At 34.4% G+C, this 20166-nt stretch overlaps 1 protein-coding gene across 2 annotated transcripts in view; it reads left to right on the top strand.

Annotated features, from left to right (window-relative positions):
• The window catches only part of LOC112049054 (G protein-activated inward rectifier potassium channel 3), a 55475-nt gene that overhangs the window by 2666 nt on the left and 32643 nt on the right, over positions 1 to 20166 (top strand). For both annotated transcript variants that reach the window (XM_024086799.2, XM_024086798.2), the window contains exon 2: positions 19213 to 19747. In XM_024086799.2, the coding sequence (XP_023942567.1) occupies positions 19377 to 19747 (371 nt within the window). In that variant the 5' untranslated portion in view covers positions 19213 to 19376. The remainder of the gene's footprint in view (positions 1 to 19212; positions 19748 to 20166) is intronic.

The raw sequence follows: 20166 nt of genomic DNA, 5'->3' as shown, positions 1-20166 counted from the left end.
ATTTGAGTAGTCATAAATGAGGCCTTTATATCTAAATTTAGGTTTTTTTTTACTAATTACCTCAATTTTTCCAACAATGTCCTATAGTTAAGTTCTACGACTCTACGTTACTTCACCACCCATCACAGCTAGCTTAGCTACCTTAGCTATCAGCATCTATTTAGCTCTGACACTACGTTGAATTTGCAAAAAAATATGCCTCCAACCAAATTTCCTGTATCGAGCGATTTCACCAAGCGTCGGTAGGTATGAGTAGGTAACATTAGTATCGGTTGGCGAAATCTGACATACAAACCTGGAAAATTTCAAACAACACTGATCTCTCAATACAAATGTAAATTCTGGCTCTTGTTTCGTACACTATAACCAACGCTTCCTTAGAAAAATATGCATAAATTAAGATTCAAATCTTCTGAGTCTAAAGATCTTAGAACTCATTGTGGCAGTCAGATAAAAATAGACGAAATGAATAGGAGATCCTTGCATGTCTAAGTACCTACTTTGAATGCTTTTTAATTTATGTTGTAGACTCGGGAAGTTTTACTGCAATAGTTACTCGCACGTGTAAAACTTACGATACGGATACGGTACTTACGATGCGGATGTGTGGACACCTACCATTAAGCATTATTTTTACATTACTCGTGTAATCTGTAGTTTCACGTCACTCACAATGCGATTCCAATTTTATAAATTTAGCGTAACATCCGTTTACATAAATGTTTGGAAAACACTTCTATCCTGTGTTTTTTCAATGAGAAAATAGAAATGATCTATGGGCAAAGACTTGTACCACAATTACACCTAAGTATACCTATGTCATAGTAGCTAATTGTTTTTACTATTAAAAGATTGAAAGATTTTTTAAATTTACCTTAACTTTGTCTCGATTAAGCTTTGAAACAGGTGAAAGGGTTTCAATAGTCATAAAAACAAATGCTTAAAAAATGTGTGTTATTTTTTATAGTTTAAAAAATCAATAAGTACTTTGCATTCATAATAGACTTAGGGAAATGAATGTAAACATTCACAAATATTCAAAATTATAGCAAAATGATTGTATATTTCTGCAATATTATGAATTCACGTGGTTTTCATTCAAGACGCAGCAAGACGCAGACATACAATTCTCTATTAAAACTATGAAAATCGACCCCGCGTCGCCGTTAAATTAATATCAATCTGGATCTCTGTAAACAATGTTCATTCCATATATACCTACAGTACGTAGGTATTTTTTGTACCTAATTTAGGATAGTCTCTCAAGGTTATATTAATTGAAAACAACAAACAAGGCGTATCAGTTACGACTTACGGTACACTCGAGATTGCGATTGAGAAAAACCACTTTTAGAGATTTTGTATTTTTTTATAGATGTACATTAATATTAATCATCATCATCATCATAACCTCATATTCAGCTCACTATTGAGCACGAGTCTCCTATCAGAATGAGAGGGGGTAGGCTTTAGTCCACCACACTGGTCCAATGAGGATTGGCAGACTACACAATACATTTGTGTAGTCTGCCAATACATTATGCCATACATTAATGAACATTAATACCTCGATCATACTATTTAATCTCAATAGAGCCGTGATAGCCCAGTGGATATGACCTCTACCTCCGATTCCGGAGGGTGTGGGTTCGAATCCGGTCCGGGGCATGCACCTCCAACTTTTCAGTTGTGTGCATTTTAAGAAATTAAATATCACGTGTCTCGATCGGTGAAGGAAAACATCGTGAGGAAACCTGCATACCAGAGAATTATCTTAATTCTCTGCGTGTGTGAAGTCTGCCAATCCGCATTGGGCCAGCGTGGTGGACTATTGGCCTAACCCCTCTCATTCTGAGAGGAGACTCGAGCTCAGCAGTGAGTCGTATATGGGTTGATAACGAACTATTTAATCAATTAAGTTACGCATTTTAACAGAAACGTTAGTAAATAGTAAACATTTTAAAATATTAGAATGTAACCATGTCAAAAGATCTATGAAAAATTAATTTTAGAATTTCGTCGAATTCCATGACCTTCAATTTTAACTGCACAGTTTTATCAAATCGAAATTAAATATTTAATATAATTAGAAATCAAATCGAAATTTCAATAAAATCAAATTAGATTAAACTGTACAGTTCTGTTTGCCTACACACGGGCGTTTTAACTGTACAGTTAAAACTGCAAGCTCGCATTAATGACATAAACTGCATGACATATTAGTATTTTACACATTTTGTTACCAAGCAATCTGCGCCAAATTTTCCAGAAATCACGATTCACTTCGTCGAGGTAGGTATTAGGTGAATACGATTATAAATTATAATATTTACGTAAAATTAATATAAATCACTAATTCTTTGTTCCAACAATAATAATATTCAACATGGATTTCCATGACAAATGCATTTTAGTCATAATTATTTTGTATACATATAAAAAAAGATTCTTAATGTCTGTCATTGCAAAATTGTTGGTTAGCTTTTTATCTGAGCATCTTTACATAATGACAGTATTTTCAACATCTAATTGTACACAATTTCCATGTGTTCGTACAGTTTCACACCGAGTGAATTATAGTGTAGTTAACATAGCATTAACGCCTTTTTTTCCCATAAACTTCAGTTTCCCTAATGAAAACGTTTAAAGTCATTAATGAATAAGTCTTACACAAATTGACGGCCTTCGTGGCGCAGTGTTATGCGCGGGGGATTTACAAAACGGAGGTCCTGAGTTCGATCGCCGGCTGGGCCGATTGAGATTTACTTAATTGGTGGGAAGATTCGGCCGCGGTTAGTTACCACCCTACCGACAAAAACGTACCGCCAAGCGATTTAGCGGTCCGGTACGATGTCGTGTAGAAACCAAAAGGTGTGTGGATTTTCATCCTTCTCCTAACAAATTAGCCCGCTTCCATCTTAGACTGCATCATCAAAATAGTGATGTTGATGAAATGAAACATAGAAACACAAGTGTCAGCGTTTTCAAATTTTGTATTAGGTAGGTCCAATCAGTAACAGTTTTATAGATACTGATAAGTTTCTACAACGGCATACGTCCACACAACCGCACCGTACGCATCGGACGTATCGCATCAAACGAATTTTAAAATTCTTTGTACAGAAAGTCATACAAGTGCGTCCACTTATCCGCATCGTACGGATCGCATCAAACGGATTGTATGTGCTCAAGACATATAATGTGAAGGCTGTAAAAAATGATTTATGGATCTGAAAATATGTAGATTTTAAAAGACCGATTGGCATACTCACTACAATTATACTCACTTACATGTATAGTGATGTAATATCTGTTAATGTATTAGAAGTCGTCAATGTCAACACTGCATTTAAAGTAAGGTCTTAGAGACATCATCGGCGAACACGTGTTAGTGTTCATTTACACGAGTAGCAACTGCTACCGACGACTGCCATTGACTGAATTGATACGTCGCCGACTGCAGTCGACTGCCGTCAACAGCTTGGCAGTCACCGACTGCCGTTGACTGCATTCGGTGACTGTAGTCGTCTGTAGCAGTTGCTGCTCGTGTAAATGAACACCAACACGGCCACGGCAGTCGACTGCAGTCGGCGACGTCTAAGGCCTCATTTGCACGAGAGTTAAAAAAGCGATGCGTTAAAACCCAGCGTTGGCGGGCGTAGCGTATAAAGTTGCATATATGATCTACTAGCTGATGCCGCGCGGTTTCACCCGCGTGGTTTCCGCAAATACGGAGATAATATATAGCCTATAGCCTACCTCGATAAATTGTCTATCTAACACTGAAAGAATTTTTCAAATCGGACCAGTAGTTAGTGAGATTAGCGCGTTCAATCAAACAAACAAACAAACAAACAAACAACTCTTTAGCTTTATAATATTAGTATAGATATAGATTTCTAAAGCCCAAAATCGAAAATGCTGTCGTGTGAACATATACTTGGGAATGCATTTGTTGTATATGAACGCTTTTTTAACGCCCGTTTAAAAAACTGTCGTGCGAATGAGGGCTTATAGATAATTATGCTGGATGTAAAATGCTAAAATGACAATGAATTATAATAAATGTTAATAGTGCTGTTTGCAATAAATATTATTATTATCGTAGGATCATTATCCGACTGGTAAATAAGAATAAAGTTTATCACATAATGTACTCAGATTACAATGTACCATACGCTGAATGCGTCATCGTTTCAAACAATAAGTGGACAAATGATTGATTATACAAATGACAATAAACCGTATTTTATTAAAGGGGGTGGAATATTTTTCAGATATACGATAAACGAATATAAAAACAAGCTTGTTGAAGTAAATATTACAAAGAATAACTACTACAATTTATCAAGAAAAGAAGAGATGTGAGTGACTGTGAAGAGAGAGTTGGTCAATTATATAATAGGGTACCTAAGTATCTTGAAATGCCAAATTATATTTAACAGTTGTAAATATTTAAAAAAAAAATTTTAACGACTGACTGTTTGAGACTGGTACAAAATCTCATTGCTCAAAGTTAATATTGACGTTATAAAACGATAATCGAAGTATTTCTAACCGACTTCCAAAAAGGAGGTTATACCTGAATATAATTAGAATTCACCAACTGAATCAAAGATTGATTTAAATATAAAACACAATATTATTCATATTGCAATTATTCATTTTCAAGACAATCAGTAATGTCACCTTTTAAACTGATTGTGAATGGACTGGTGTCTGGAAAACAATATGATTGACCTAAGTTATCAAGAGAATATACATATAAAAATAATAACAGCATATTAAGTCCAGTAGAGTTCTTGAAGGGTCATAGATTTATAATAATCACCAACCGATAGCTCGTAACCTGCAAAACTATATCAGAACAAACTAAAAGACGAAAAATATGAAAATAGATTTTATGAAACAAACAAAACAAAGTTCATCCTACCACATAAAGTATTAAATTCAAAATCGTAGTTTTCTTTGATATACTTACATATACTATATTAAAAAGTTTTTTAAAAAATCCTATTAAGCCTTAAGAGTATAAAGATAATAATTGTATGACCTCATTATTATAGATTGAGAAATTTATAGACAATAAGCACACTTGGCGACTAAAAGTTATGACTAATTTTACTACCAACGACTTTACTGTTGTTTGCTTACTGTTTACATAACGCGTTAAGGATTAGGCTTTCTCCAAGCCTCGCAGACGGCAATACTCAAAAACTACGATGTTTTGTGCTATAGATATGTTACGTGCCTACAAATCACTGCAAAAAGCGTTTCGAATTTAGCTACTCCACTGAGCGCACACATGCACAATTTTGTGTTTACTTACATTCTATATTTATGTAACATATACTAGCGGACGCCCGTGACTTCGTCCGTGTGGAAATCAATGTAAACTTTCAAGCCCTATTTCACCACTTTAGGGGTTGAACGTTAAAAGTTCTTGAATCACATTATATTTCGTATTTTTTATGATTTATGAACAAATTTTTAAAACTGCAACTCTAAAAGGAACATAGGAAGCTTTTTAGAACTTTCTAAGGTTTAAAAAGCATCCCATGTTCTGCTCCAAGGACCCCATTTACCAGTATACCAAAATTCATTTTTATCGGTTCAGCCGTTTAGCCGTGAAAAGGTAACAGACAAACAGACTAACCTGTACTTTCGCATTTATAATATTTGTATGGATAGTTTTTACACTTCCTGAACACACAACTCGATATTGTAGACAATATTCAGGTATTATTTGTTTAAATATTCTCTTTTGTTGTTTACGAAAATATTCTCTTTTGTTGTTTACGATGCGACTAAATGAAATTAAGACAATTAGCTACCTTTGTTCGCCTCAATTTCGACGCGTTAGTGACACATCTAATAGGATAAAATCTTTGCTCGAAAGCATGTCACGCTTTTTGTTAATCTGAATGCGAGAGGTGGGCGCTGGATTTCTATTGTTTGCTTACTATGTTTAAGTGCTTAGGTGTTTCTAAGCACTGTTAGCTTAGATCTTTATTTTTTTTTATTCATACTGCTCTGAAAAGATACATAAACTCATTAAGCATTTATAGTCCGTATTGGAGTACAACTTCATCATCATCATTATATCAGTCGATGGACGTTCACTACAGGACATAGGCCTTTTGTAGCGACTTCCAAACATCACGATCCTGAGCCACCTGTATCCAGCGAATCCCTGCGACTCGTTTGATGTCGTCAGTCCACCTGTTGGGGGGTCGACCAAAACGGCGCTTTCTAGTGCGAGGTTGGGGTCCCAAAATGCTGGAATGGCGATTCCAGCACTTTGGGACCCCAACGTCCATCGGCGCTTCGAACTATGTGCCCCGTTCATTGCCACTTCAGCTTCGCAACTCGTTGAGCTATGTCAGAGACTTTGGTTGTAAACTTAACTTGCTTCAAAACCGAGCTTCAAGTCAACACTTCCCAGTCCACGTGGCTCACAAAGTTATTTATATCGTATCTAAGGCTTTAACTCAAGGAAATGCTTTATGAAAAAAAAATTAAATAGTGTTAATTAAATTATGTAACCAGATCACTATAACATTTAATTGGCTATTCAGATGATCGCTCATTTATCACATGCAATCTAAGTAGACAATTCTAATCTAAAATGACTCACAGCAAAACAACTAGTTACAAATAAGAAAATGCAAATTCAGCTTTTCCTATCGATTCCTAAAGCATTGTGGGTTTTACCGAGAAAATGTTCGCTTTGCGTAAAACAAAACACCTTACGAGACAATACTTGTTTGTTGCTATGTACCTTGTACCTGTAGAAGGTATTCGACATATCATATTTAACGTAGATAGAGAACTAAATAGACGAATGCATAAAATAAAATCTAAGAGGAACGAAACAAGATGGTGTTTTTTTATCGAAGTAAAATTTTTTCCGGGGCATAACGACGGTCTAAACAAGTTTGACAAATTATCGGTTAACTTTTATTATAAAAGAAAAAAAATAACTCAACTTATTGCAAATTATATTAGCTAGTTAGCTTAAAATACGTATATAGTAGTGAAAAATGTAGAAAAATAAATTTATTCAGTGTAGTGTGTTGTCAAAATCACGTCGATATCAAATGTATTTTAACTTCCAACTGCACGACTATCAGATGTCTATTACTTTCACTATCTACGTTTGTTGCTATTTACTAAGAAACATGCATTTCAACATTTCGCATTTAAATCTTAAATGGCGTCAGAAGGTGAGATACGTAAGCTAAATTGGGAATTATTTACTTTCGTATTAACAGATACGGAGTATATAAAAAATGTGGTTTTGTTTTTGCATAATGAGTCATTGACGCTGTATTGAGATTCCTACGTGGAAACCCAACCAGTTTTGGACACGGCAGGCAAAGTGATAGGGTTTTACGATCTGCCCTGTGAACGCGTGATGTATGAATGTGAACGAGTCATTTAGAGATATATATCTTTTAATATTTGGAATCCCAATATTAATCATCATAGTCATTAGCGGCCTACTTTAACGCTCCACTCAACCCAATCATTCATTGTAGGTAAGAATGAAGAATGAATAATTAACTTCATATGAAGCTTAATCTCTAAACGTTCTGCCAATGCATGTTGGTGGCATTAGTTTATGAAGGTTTGATTTTGTAACGATCAATACCATTCCTTAATGATAATGTTAGGAACCGTCGAATTACCGCGGGTTAATACCACCAACTTCCAAACTCCGGGCTGAGATATTCCTGGAATAAAGAGTATCATGATGATGATTGATGACGACGATGATGATGATGATGATTATGATGATGACGATGATGATGACGATGATAATGATGATGATGATGATGATGATGATGACGATGATTATGATGATGATTCAGTTTCAGACCCTATTATTGTGTCCAACCAAATTACTAGAACTTTTTTTATTATTTCTTGCATTTACGGTTATCATACCTTAAAAGTAGCATAAGAGTAATTACACGGTAATTTCACAATTGAAGATATAGAAGAGTTTTTAGTAATCAATTACATGCATGCATAACGTGAAGATTACCTATATATACCTTGGCTACATTAACATTTTAAAATAATGTTAATTTAGCACAAGGTAGAGATTTTGCAATGTACACCGAAATATGTAGATTGCAGGATCATTATGGAAGTTTCTAGTGAAGATTACAAAATTCTGCTACTTTTGTAATTATTAGGATTTAAAAATAGATCTCCAACGAATATCATATCACTATTTTTAGATATCATTCTGAAAATCGTTGAAAACCATATCAATACAAAATTTTTGTATTCAAATAAAAACTAAGTGCTCATAATAACTAAACTTTAGTTAGCACCTAACTAAAGTTTAATTTATAACTATACTGTACTGGAAGAAGTGAACAAAAGTTACTTACTTATTTTATTTACTTTATTATACACAACCACAAGTGAAGTTAAAATTAAAACATTATAATATTCTGAGTACCTGAATGAAAAGACAAAAGAAGATAGAATAGGTAATGTAAATGAAAATTAAATAGATAGATAAGTTAGTCACGCAATCATTATGTTTCAGATGAAACACTTTTGTATTGAAGGTGATTAAATAACATAAAGGAGAAAATAACATCGCACCTACAAAATGTTGATGTATCCAATATTTAATACCACCATACTTACTAAGCGATAATAATTTGGTGACCTTCAAAATCAACATTGAACAGTTGCTCATTAATAAGGTTATTTTCTTCTAACAAACCTTGGGTAACACCCAAAGGTCATTTTATATCCGTGCAAAAACTAAACAGTGTGGAAAGATGTCAGGAATTGTCATGTTAAAATTAAACGGCGAAATATTATTTTTCTCTTAACTGTGAAACTAATTGTTCTTGCACACTTCATGAATAATCGCAATGCCTTTGTTACTTGTTCCTTGAAACATTATTCTTTTGTATTTATTTGCAAAAGTTTCCACTGTTCCAAAAACTTCTATTAGTCGTGCTAGTCACTAGCCAGTCCTGTTTAACCAGTCCTGTAGGATAATTTGTTGAAAGGATCAAACCAAGAATATCGTAGATGAGTTCTGCTAATGAAATTGTCTGTTACTAAAAGATAAATCATTATTATCTTCATCATCATATCAGCCGATGGACGTCCACTGCAAGCCATAGGCCTTTTGTCGCTACAAAAGGCCTCCAATTTCTTCTTCCAAGACTTCCACACATCACGATTCTGAGCCGCCTGCATCCAGCGAATCCTTGCGACTCGACAACAACTCTGTATGGAAGGCAAAAGATAGATAAATGCGGCATTTTCAGACCAATTCATTTATCGAATGTCTTATTGACAAAATCTCAATTCTCTAAAATTCTCGAGTCGTGATGTTTGTTACCCAACTCCTCCGAAACGGCTAGACGCAAGTGAACTTTACTAATGAGTGTAAAATGTTATGTACACATTAAGTTTCAAGGTAAGCAAAAAATCATCAGTAGACTTTGTCCAGTTTGTTAAACATGTTTACTGAATTAATTTGAACTGAATTTAGCTTACACATTACTTTAATTGACATGGACAGGTCCGTTACTTAACGCTGTTTTTTTGTATATAATTCGCAAAATACATTAAAAAAGTAGATCAACATAGAAGATTAATATCCATCCTGTCCGTCAAACCTAATTTGTCCCCAAAAAGTGACCGGTTTACCAAATAGACCGTTTTGTTATTATTTATCTGCAAATTTGCGGTGAATGAACGTCGGGCCAACGTTCTGGTTCTCTTACTGCGAAATAATTTCATGTGCACACGGAAATATACTAATTTAGGTTGACTATCAAATTGTTTACACGTTACAAGTGCCGTTTCCTTAACTTCCACTGACTTGTTACGGTTCAGTCATTCTTACTTGTGCTCCTTTATAATCAGGTCATTGTGATTTTTCATTCGCTTTTTCGTGTAGTTGAGCTATTTTTTTCCTTGAAATATACATAATATTATATCAGTGAATTTCAAAAAGCTCGAAAAGCTTCCTTGATTTTTCATTCGCTTTTTACGAAAACTGAACTAATTTCTGTCTACAAACATTTTAGCTAAGATTAACCACGAGCTATCAAATTAGGTACTAAATTACTAGGTATCTTGCTTAAATATATACTCTAAGAGGATTCCTTTATAAACAGGAAAACCTGGCTATGTAGTGGACCATAATAATTAAAATAGATTGGTAATTATGAATTCTTTATCTACATAGGTACTAGTAAATCATACATTTTGTTCGAGTCTAGGCAATGGCCTGCTATTTTTCCTTTAGGTGTTTAGTCTTAAAATTCCTTTAGGTGTTTAGTCTTTAAAATGAATATAGCCTGAACGTTTCTAAACATGCACAACAAATAATGCATCAATTTTGTATTCACGTGAGGTGATAAAATTCTACGACTCTATCTTAGCGAACTGTGAAGCACCTACATCGTAAAATGATCGATGTTTATTTTTATTATCAAAACAAAGTTTAAATGCGGGTCGGGTCGGATTGATGGCAAGTCAATTGCTATTAAAATATCTCATTGCTCGTAAAAAACTACACAACAGAAACAGAACTACTAAAAAACAGAAGCGCGTTCGTTTATCTGTTATGTCATTACATCTTAGACCAATGGTCTAAGCATTACATAAAATTAATCAAATTCTTTTCTGAAAATGCCAATCAGTTAATACGGTCTATTACAATTACAAATCTATTCATTACTAGAGGACGCCCGTGACTTTGTCCGCGTGGATTTTAGTTCATCACAAATCCCGCGGCAACCTTGAATTTTTATGGGATGAAAAGAAGCCTAAGTGTTAATCTAGAGTAATACCTATTTCCATTCCTAATTTCAGCCAAATCGCTTCAGTAGCCTCAGCGTAAAAGAGGAACAAACATTACTTACACACTTTCACACTTATACACAAACTTTCGCCTTTATAATATTAGTGTGATGTGATGTGATGTGATAGTGTGATGAGTTGTGGATTTTACATACAGTCGCAATCATTCGGCTTGATTTACCTGTAGGTATATAGTGCCTTATGTTGGAAATATCCTTTAAGTTGTTTTTAGAAGCTATTTTGAATCATATTGGATGACCTTAATCAATTTAAAGAACTCATGATTCATTACTTTTTATTAATATTATATACGCAAAAGTTTGTATGTATGTTTGTTACTCTACTACTACTCTACTTTGTCAAAATTACGGAATGGATTTTGGCTATTTTGTATAGAGATAAGTTACCCTTGAGTGACTTTGTAGACGAAGTCGCGGCAGTCCTTTAGTATGTATAATTTTATTTATTAATATTTGCATACAGAACGACGAAAAGTTCGTTGCTATTATAATACAGCTACCTTTTTCTAGTTTTGAATAAATACAGATCAATAATTAATTTAGGATGTAAAGAGTCAGTAACTACTTGTCTGTATGTTTTATTTTTTTTTTTGATGTAGTGAGTTATATCACATAAAAATTAACAGACAGAAAAGTTTCGACAAATAAATTATCATCATCATTAACAACTTATATTCGGCTCACTGTTGAGCACCAGTCTCCTCTCAGAATAAGAGTGGTTAGGCCTTAGTCCACCACGCTAGCCAAATGTGGATTTGCAGACTTCATACACGAAAATTATCTTTCCTTCACCGTTTGAGACTCGTGATATTTAATTTCTAAAATGCACGTAACTGAAAAGTTGGAGGTGACCCCCTGACCGGATTCGAACCTACGAGTTCCGAATCGAAATCAGAGGTCATATCCACTTTCCAACCATCCATCCAGCTTACATCCATTACATATTACCATATATATTTTACTTACAACCTACTTTTTTGTTCCTTATCAATATTATTTATCAACGTACATAGATTTTATCTTTTTTGAGCGGCGATTCTTTGTATTTAGGTAAATACGAGTACAATCACTAATAACAGTTACTCATGGAAAAGTACCGCAAAACAAAGGCTTAATATTATCAAAGAATTTATTACACAGGACCGAGGAAATGAATTTATTTCTTTAACATTTAGTTATAATTAGTATTTACAACAAAAATAAACAAACCCACGTAAACAATAGTGCATAGAAAATTGGAAACTCTACTGCGTTGTGTTTTTCTTAATAACTACGACGTATTGAAGTGCTACGAGTATATTGCGATTTAAAATTATTGTACTTACTGTACTGGGCACCGTTAATCAAATAGTTAACTTCGTTAATCGTTAATCCGCTACAAAAAAAGTTAGCTTCGTTAAACGTTAAAGCGTTACATTCCGAAAGACTTAACGCAAGTTAACGTTAATCGTTAATCCGTTAATGTGACTGGTTAATATTGCATTTTTATATCATTGTGTGAGATTCCCATTGGAAAAATAAGGGTGAGCACTGGGGAACTTTTCCCCAGTGCTCACCCTTATTTTTCCATTTGCCATAAATTGATTTTAGTTGATTTTATCTATAATTTTAACATAAATAATGTAATTTATTGATTTCTTTGAAAAAAAAATCATAATTTCTTACTTGTCTAAACCTGTTAATCGCATCGCGCGGTAAATAGTAGGTATTGGATTAACGATTAACGGGCTTCTGCATATTAACGGAAGTTAACGGGTCCGTTAACATTTTTAAAAGTTAACTTAAAAGTTAATCCGTTAAGCAAAATGTTAACTTCGTTAATTAACGATTAACGGATTAACAAGTTAATGCCCAGCTATGGTACTTACCTATGTTCAAGTACAACAAATGTTGTTTTGTGTATTCTCATAACAATTCTTATTATTTTCTTGTGATTTGTGATGATAGTTACGAGCAGAATCTCGCGGTTTCAACGAAATTGCGATTCTATGTAAAGTCCAAAGTAAAACCATTGACGGTCAATTATTCTCACGTTACTGCAGCGCAAACGGCAGCGAAGACGTTTCATAAGTCGAGCCGTCATGCACGCAGCGACCAATACACGATCAGTTATAGACGTGAGTGCTGCAGGAACGTGAGAATAATTGATCGTCAATGGCGTGCAAAATGTCAACCGGTCCCTACTGACAACCCTTCGTGGTTATTATACAGTAGGTAGAATACATTTTCCAGTTGATTTGATGATTTTTTTTATAGTTTAATAATATACCACATTCGTGAACAGTAGTGTATGCAGCGCCGGCTTTAGCCCCCTGGCGCCCCTCTCCTATTAAAACCCAAACAATGGATTTATTTATTACTAGTAGACGCCCGTGACTTCATCAGCGTAAAATTCAGTTTTTCACAAATCTTCTTTGCCGGGTCTTCGCTGCCGTTTGCGCTGCAGAAACGTGAGAATAATTGACCGTCAATGGCTGACTTAAAGCCGCTCCTGAGTGTGTGATTGAGTAGGTAACCAAAATCAGATGACAAATCATTCAAACTTTCACATCCATATTATCAGTACCTAATACTTATATACATATGTATTATTGTTATTATATACATCATGTTATCAAGATAAATAATATAATAAAAGTCTCAGTCAAGATAGTCTGAAAAACAAACTTGTTTACTTCATTAATCAAACACGATTTTGCGCACAGGCGTTATGGTTACATGATGGTTAGATTGTTAGATATTATGTAAATTCCATAATAGCAATAATTATATCCTGTCTCACGGTTATTTGTTCAGTAAACAAAGGGTCATAATAACTCTCGTGGTGGGGACTTATTAATTCAAGCGATTTGACGGCGCCATAAAAAATTGGTAGGTATATAAATTTATGCTATATGAAAGACTATATAAATTCCTGTTGAATATTCTGTTAATTTTGGAGGTCTTGAAAAGAGGACATAATAAGGAACCGACCTTCAAACGGTAATTTATCGTATGCGCTATTAAGACCAAAAACATTCTAAAAGATATTAAGAGTGTGTTAATGTATTAACTTTCGTTATCATCATCATCGTTAACAACCCATATTCGGCTCACTGTTAAGCACGAGTCACCTATCAGAATGAGAGGGGTTAAAGGCCTCAGTCTACCACGCTGGCTGACCCAATGCGGATTGGTAGACTGCTTGCACATAGAGAATTAAGAAAGTTCTCAGGTAGGTTCACGATGATTTTCCTTCACCGTTTTAACCTTATTGAATTTCACAAAATGCACATAATTTAAAATATGGAAGTGCATGCCCCGGACCGGATTAGAACTTACGCCGAATCGAAGGCAGAGGTCATGTCCACTGGCCTATCGCGGGTCATTCATCAGGCGATAATATAATTTTAATGACCTATTAATACAACATTGTATAATATATAAAACTCCCCTGAAAATTATTTTTAAAATGTTTGTTACCGCAACTTCCTTTGAGTAAAAAGTTAATTAATTTTTCAAGGCAACCATAATACTGTCCTAGATTATAATAATAAAGGGAACGATGTCATGAATATTAAAATACCACTTCTAAGAAAACAAATTAAAATAGTTCCGTTAGCTCTATGGTTCGATCCCCGGCTGAATTATTATAATACCCATTTCGTTTTTATGGGGGGAAACTCGAGGAGGAGGGTAGTCCACATTTTCCATCAACAAAAAATACAAAGCGAAAAACATAGAGCTAGAAAAACAAATTCTTTAAGAATAGGTACAGTCCAGGACAAAAGTGTTTACGTTATTAAAATTTTATTACATATAATTTATTCCCATAACTTATACAATCGAATATTACCTGACACTTTATATCCTAATAGATTGGTCTAGTGGAATTTACCTGGAATCCCGTTCCGTGCCTGGTACCCACCAGTTAACCTCGGCTTTTCTAGTTATTTATTGCAACGAAATGTCTACGAATGCCGTTCAAAGTTAATAAATACAAGCTGTGGCGCCTAACTCGATAGTTAACTTAGTACGTAAACCAACGCGGAACCGAGTTATTTTGATTAGGCATTTAAATTAATATACATAATTATGTCGCCAGTGTATGTTATAAATTGCAATAAGTGATACATTCCTCATTGTTTTTTATACCCGTTTATACCGCAGTAGAGTTTCATAAATATAAATACCTAGCTTTATTATTTCAAAACAATATTTTTATTATCAGACGCTCGTCCGACATCACGTTTTATTAAGATAAATATGACGTCTTCGACTGTACTGCAATATTACATCATTGTGAAGGAATAACTATCTAAGTATTCTTTTTTAAATTCAACCGGAATCTTAACAACAAAACAAAACAAAGAACTAACTAAACAAATCAAGTAAAATGAATGCTAATCAAGCTAATATTTTTGGATTCCTGAAAAATTAACTAAAACATTCGAAGTCTCCTGTAAAATTATTTGTCTTTGTTCACAACACACGGCAAATTATGAAATTGATATTTTCCCGACCTAAACGAAACACCTGCTAATACAACGTATGTGTATTAATAGATTACAAATAAATAGGTCAATGTGTCTTAATAAATTGTGAATTATCCAAATATCACAAACTGTTTCATATCGATACCAAAGTTTACGGTACAGTTTTGGACTCTCTGGAGCATTGACCCACATACGTTTGGGACACTTGGCAGACGTGGGTGATATTTTAAATATAACTCACATTATATAGTTACCTAAAGACTGTACTACAGAGACATCCTTATTTGTATGGGTATAAGATCTAATAGACAAGCTATCAGACTATAGGGCAGCATTCGCGACTCTAGTTACAGCTACAAGGGAATGTGGGTTCGTTTTTCTCTTCGAGGTCTGCCCGGTGTATATTTGCCGTTCACTTCAAGTGTATTTTTCCATTACTGTGTAGTCAGACGAGCCGTGATAGCCCAGTAGATATGACCTCTGCCTTCGAATCTGGTCAGGTGCATGCACCTCCAACTTTGTGGTTATACGCATTTTAAGAAATTAAATATCACGTCTCTCAAACGATGAAGGTAAAATCGTGAGGAAACCTGCTTAACTGAGAATTTTCTTAATTATCTACGAGTGTGAAGTCTGCTAATCCGCATTGGGCCAGCGTGGTGGTCTAAGAGCTAAACCCTTTCATTCTGAGAGGAGATTCGTGCTCAACAGTGAGCCGAAAAATGGGTTGCTAGTATGATGTCAATGATGAGCTAAAAATATCAGTAATTATAATTTAAAAAATAAACAGTAATTATAATTTAAAAATAAGCTCGCGTGAGCGTCTTCAAAAATTAAATTAAATAAAATTAACTCACTCATATAACCTTGAAATACCTTTAATAAAACTTAAAGAAAGTGAAGTAGTCAATGAAAGTTTAAATAGATAATCTGTCATTCACCTAACTATCCTAATATACTATTTACAGAAACCCGATTGAAATTGAGGGCAAAAGGTAAACGTAAAATGAATGTTTATCAGCATTGTTTAAATAAAATATTTAAAATTCCGACTTTTAATACTACTGCTACTAATTTAATATTAGAATTTCTCTTCTCTTAGAATATCCTTAAACAATTTTAAGGATATTCTAAGAGAAGTCAATTCTTACGTGTAAATGAAACGTACGTACAATAATTTGATAGCATAGCAACTAAACAACATAACTAGTCGATTATTGTTACATATGTAGGTCTTTAACCTACTTCTAACAATAGGTGTGCAAATATAAGATTGCTTATTATTATTTTAAGACTATCCGTTGAAAAGTGAATTACAGTACGCAACATACTAACCTATTTCTGTTACTCTTTATTTAACATAGTCTATTAACAGTTTTATGTAAATTTTTCAAGACATAGGATAATTTTAGTTAAGTTTTAAGAAAACTCCTGGTTTTCTAGTAGGAAAGTCATTTATGCTAACCATAAGACCCAAATGACTTTCCTACTAGAAAGAATATTCGCGGAAAAATTTGAAATAGATACCTCATGATATAAATTCTGCTGTGACTGGAATTGGGTTAAAAAATAAAAAAAAATATCTTGAAATGCTCAACTTCTTTTACAAGAATCTCTTCCTAAGGACTATACATCAGTACATCAGTGTCCTATTAATCTATATAAGAGTTATGTTTTTCCTAACCTCTCATTAGACTTATTACGCTTCACAAATTGCTGATTGTTCTCAGTATAGGTGCGATTCATACTAAATCTGTAACGTAGCATGAGGTGCAATTAGTGTATCAATAACAATCTCATAGTGAATCAGCAGATTACTCATCAGTAACTATGAAAATATTAATATTCTGACGCCACTTAATGACTGCCTAAGAAATAATCTAAAAAAATCTCAGAAAAAACAATAAATAATAAGCGTGCTTTTTTATTTGATGACAACTTGCATGAGCGCGATCTCATAATGTTGGGTAACGTTTATTTTAGTACAACTTCAGTTAATATTGGTATCTCATTTATCTGGAAGAAGTACGGTTTGACGTAACCCATACTCCTAACCAGTATCATCATTAACAACGACTCACTGTTGAACAGAATCTCTAGGAAGTAGAGTGGTTAGGCCTTAGTCCACCACGCTTGCCAAATATGGATAGACCGACTTCACACTCGTAGAAAATTAGGAGAATTCTCGGGGATGCAGGTTTCCTCACTATTTAATTTCTTAAAAAGCACATAACTGAAAAGTTGGAGGTGCATGCCCCGGATCGGATTCATACCTGCGCCCTCTGAATCGAAGGCAGAGGTCATATCCACTGGACTATCACGTCTCTCAACGTGGTATAAATCGCATAGCGGTACGTCCTTGCAATTGAGTGGTAACTGGTAATTAACCAAAGCCAAAACCTATAAAAATCAAAACAGTATTCGTGGTGCATTTAGCACAACGATATATTGTTTTAGACAATGAGTTCTTCAAGTTTATTGGGTACTTAAACGCGTCGTTTCATTGAAAGTCATTAAACTATCGGAACAAATGCATATTTTATGAATGAAATACATTGAATTCAGCGCGTTAGCACTTAACATGTAGTCATTGATATTATTATCATTTTTATATTAAATACAAACTCGAATCTATCTTTAACCATGATGTTGGAATACCTTTATTTACATGCACGTAGTTCACGTTTTAAAGAAATATATTGAAATCACAACATATAATATTCATTTATTAGTTACTGACATTGGTAAGATAACATAAGATGATATATAAGATGATATATTATAATAGATAAAACCTAATTGCACTAATTCTCTAATCTGGAATCTATACTAATATTATAAAGCTGAAGAATTTGTTTGATTGAATGCGCTAATCTCAGGAACTACTGGTCCGATTTGAAAAATTCTTTCAGTGTTAGATAACCCATTTATCGAGGAAGACTATAAGCTATTTATTGCCGTATTCCTAGGGGAACGGGAACCACGCTGGTGAAACCGTGCGGCGTCTACTAGTTCCTTATAAGCCCATGTATAAATTAAACCTGCACTATAATTTAAAGGTTGGGAAAACATTACAAGTAAACGAGCCGTGAGTATAGAAACCACCGACATTAATGAAAAAACAGACAGGATCAATAAGTTTATATGTATGAATAATTTGATGTCTAACTATGGCGGTAGTAACTTTGAGTTCATTGAACCCATATCCTTAATCACCCGGTAAAAGGCATCGAACCGAAACTGCAGCTCTCGGCATTAATGTTTTTACAATAGTATTTCCTAGTTAAAATAACTTATAGCCTGGGATTCGTGGATAATTTTTTTACCGTTGCTTGATTAATAGTTAATCAACTTAACAACCACAATGTCCTAAAATTGTGTGGTACATTATCTCGATCCGGCTCAGTAATTTTTAATACCCGGTAACCGAGTTAGCTATTATAATCAAGAGTTTTCGTAAATAAAAAAGTTGAGCCTCTCATCAATATGAATCTACTCACGGAAAATAACTTGATAGTAATCTACTGTCAAAATGCTCCACGGATCCTGGGCTATTAGTAATTATGTCACCTGTTAGTAAGATTCCTTTCTCTAATTTAAGTATATGTGTGTTTACTCCAAAAGAAAAATTTAGAAAGGCTCGTTTTAGTAATTTGCTTTCTTTAAGTTGAACACTTTTACTTTCGACTTTCAGAAGCTAAACGTTAATCAGAACATAAATTATGCTTTACACTACATGTATCGGAGTAAATTTCAACAGTAATATTAGTCAAATTGTAGAGTACACTGTTAATTGAAATTAATCTCTCTCTCTTAATTATTTTGATTCCAGTTTCTATAATGTCGCTTTCTCTTTGTTTCAGTGTCAACATTTTTACCCCAAACATTATGATTTACAAATGGATATTATGATAAGAGTGAAGTGTTGTCAAGAAACTAAAAATCCAAAGTGACGAAGTGGTGTGGTGTCTGTTCTGCTGCGTTCCGTTGCTTTCGTTCCTTAGTTTTATTTAATTTAACCCTCAAAATGTCTGACAAGACGACATCATCTGTTGGCCCTAGAAGCTTTGAAACTATCTCGGAAGAGGACGGTGAGTCGCCGTGGGAGAAACTCTTGGGAGATGTGAATTCTGCTGTTCCTACGATAATTAAAACGAACGCGTCAAGTGCTACGATTTCGAGAAGCGGTGATGAGGTCGCCCTTCCTCCGGGGATCGATTTGGAAGCGAACAAGTTGACGCGTTCAAAGAGTTTGAATCAACGAAGAAATAGCAGTGGTCTTCTTAGTACAATTCCTCGGCAGCTGCGACTCTCTCTCAGAGGTGTGCGAAGCGAACCTTCCAGTGTCAAAGACGTTCCTACTACTAGAAACGATAGTGCCCTCAACCTTCTTCTTAGGTGAGTAAACATTCAGTTCTATTTCTGTTATCAATCTTACAGAATCTGTAACCCATCTATTTTTATGACAGCTTAAATTTTAACGGCGAAGGAAAACATCATGAGGAAACCTGCATATCAGAGAATCTTCCTATTTCTCTGCGTGTGTGAAGTCTGCCAATCCTCATTGAGCCAGCGTGGTGGACTATTGGCCTAACCCCTCTCATTCTGAGAGGAGACTCGAGCAGTGAGCCGATGTGATGATGATGATGATGATGATGAGTGAAATTTTAGTCATGAAATTTCACAATGTGAGACAGAGAAATATTGTCAACATGGCGATATAATATGTTGAAAAAGTACTCGTATCAAATTTATAATTTGGTGTTTAATGTGTTAACACTTGGGTAATTATATTATATTGTGTACCTATGCAACAA

The sequence above is a fragment of the Bicyclus anynana genome, chromosome 11 (assembly GCF_947172395.1).
Source record: "Bicyclus anynana chromosome 11, ilBicAnyn1.1, whole genome shotgun sequence".
Taxonomy (NCBI): domain Eukaryota; kingdom Metazoa; phylum Arthropoda; class Insecta; order Lepidoptera; family Nymphalidae; genus Bicyclus; species Bicyclus anynana.
The sequence above is the reverse complement of the archived record's forward strand: the minus strand, read 5'-3'. Positions and strand labels throughout refer to the sequence as shown.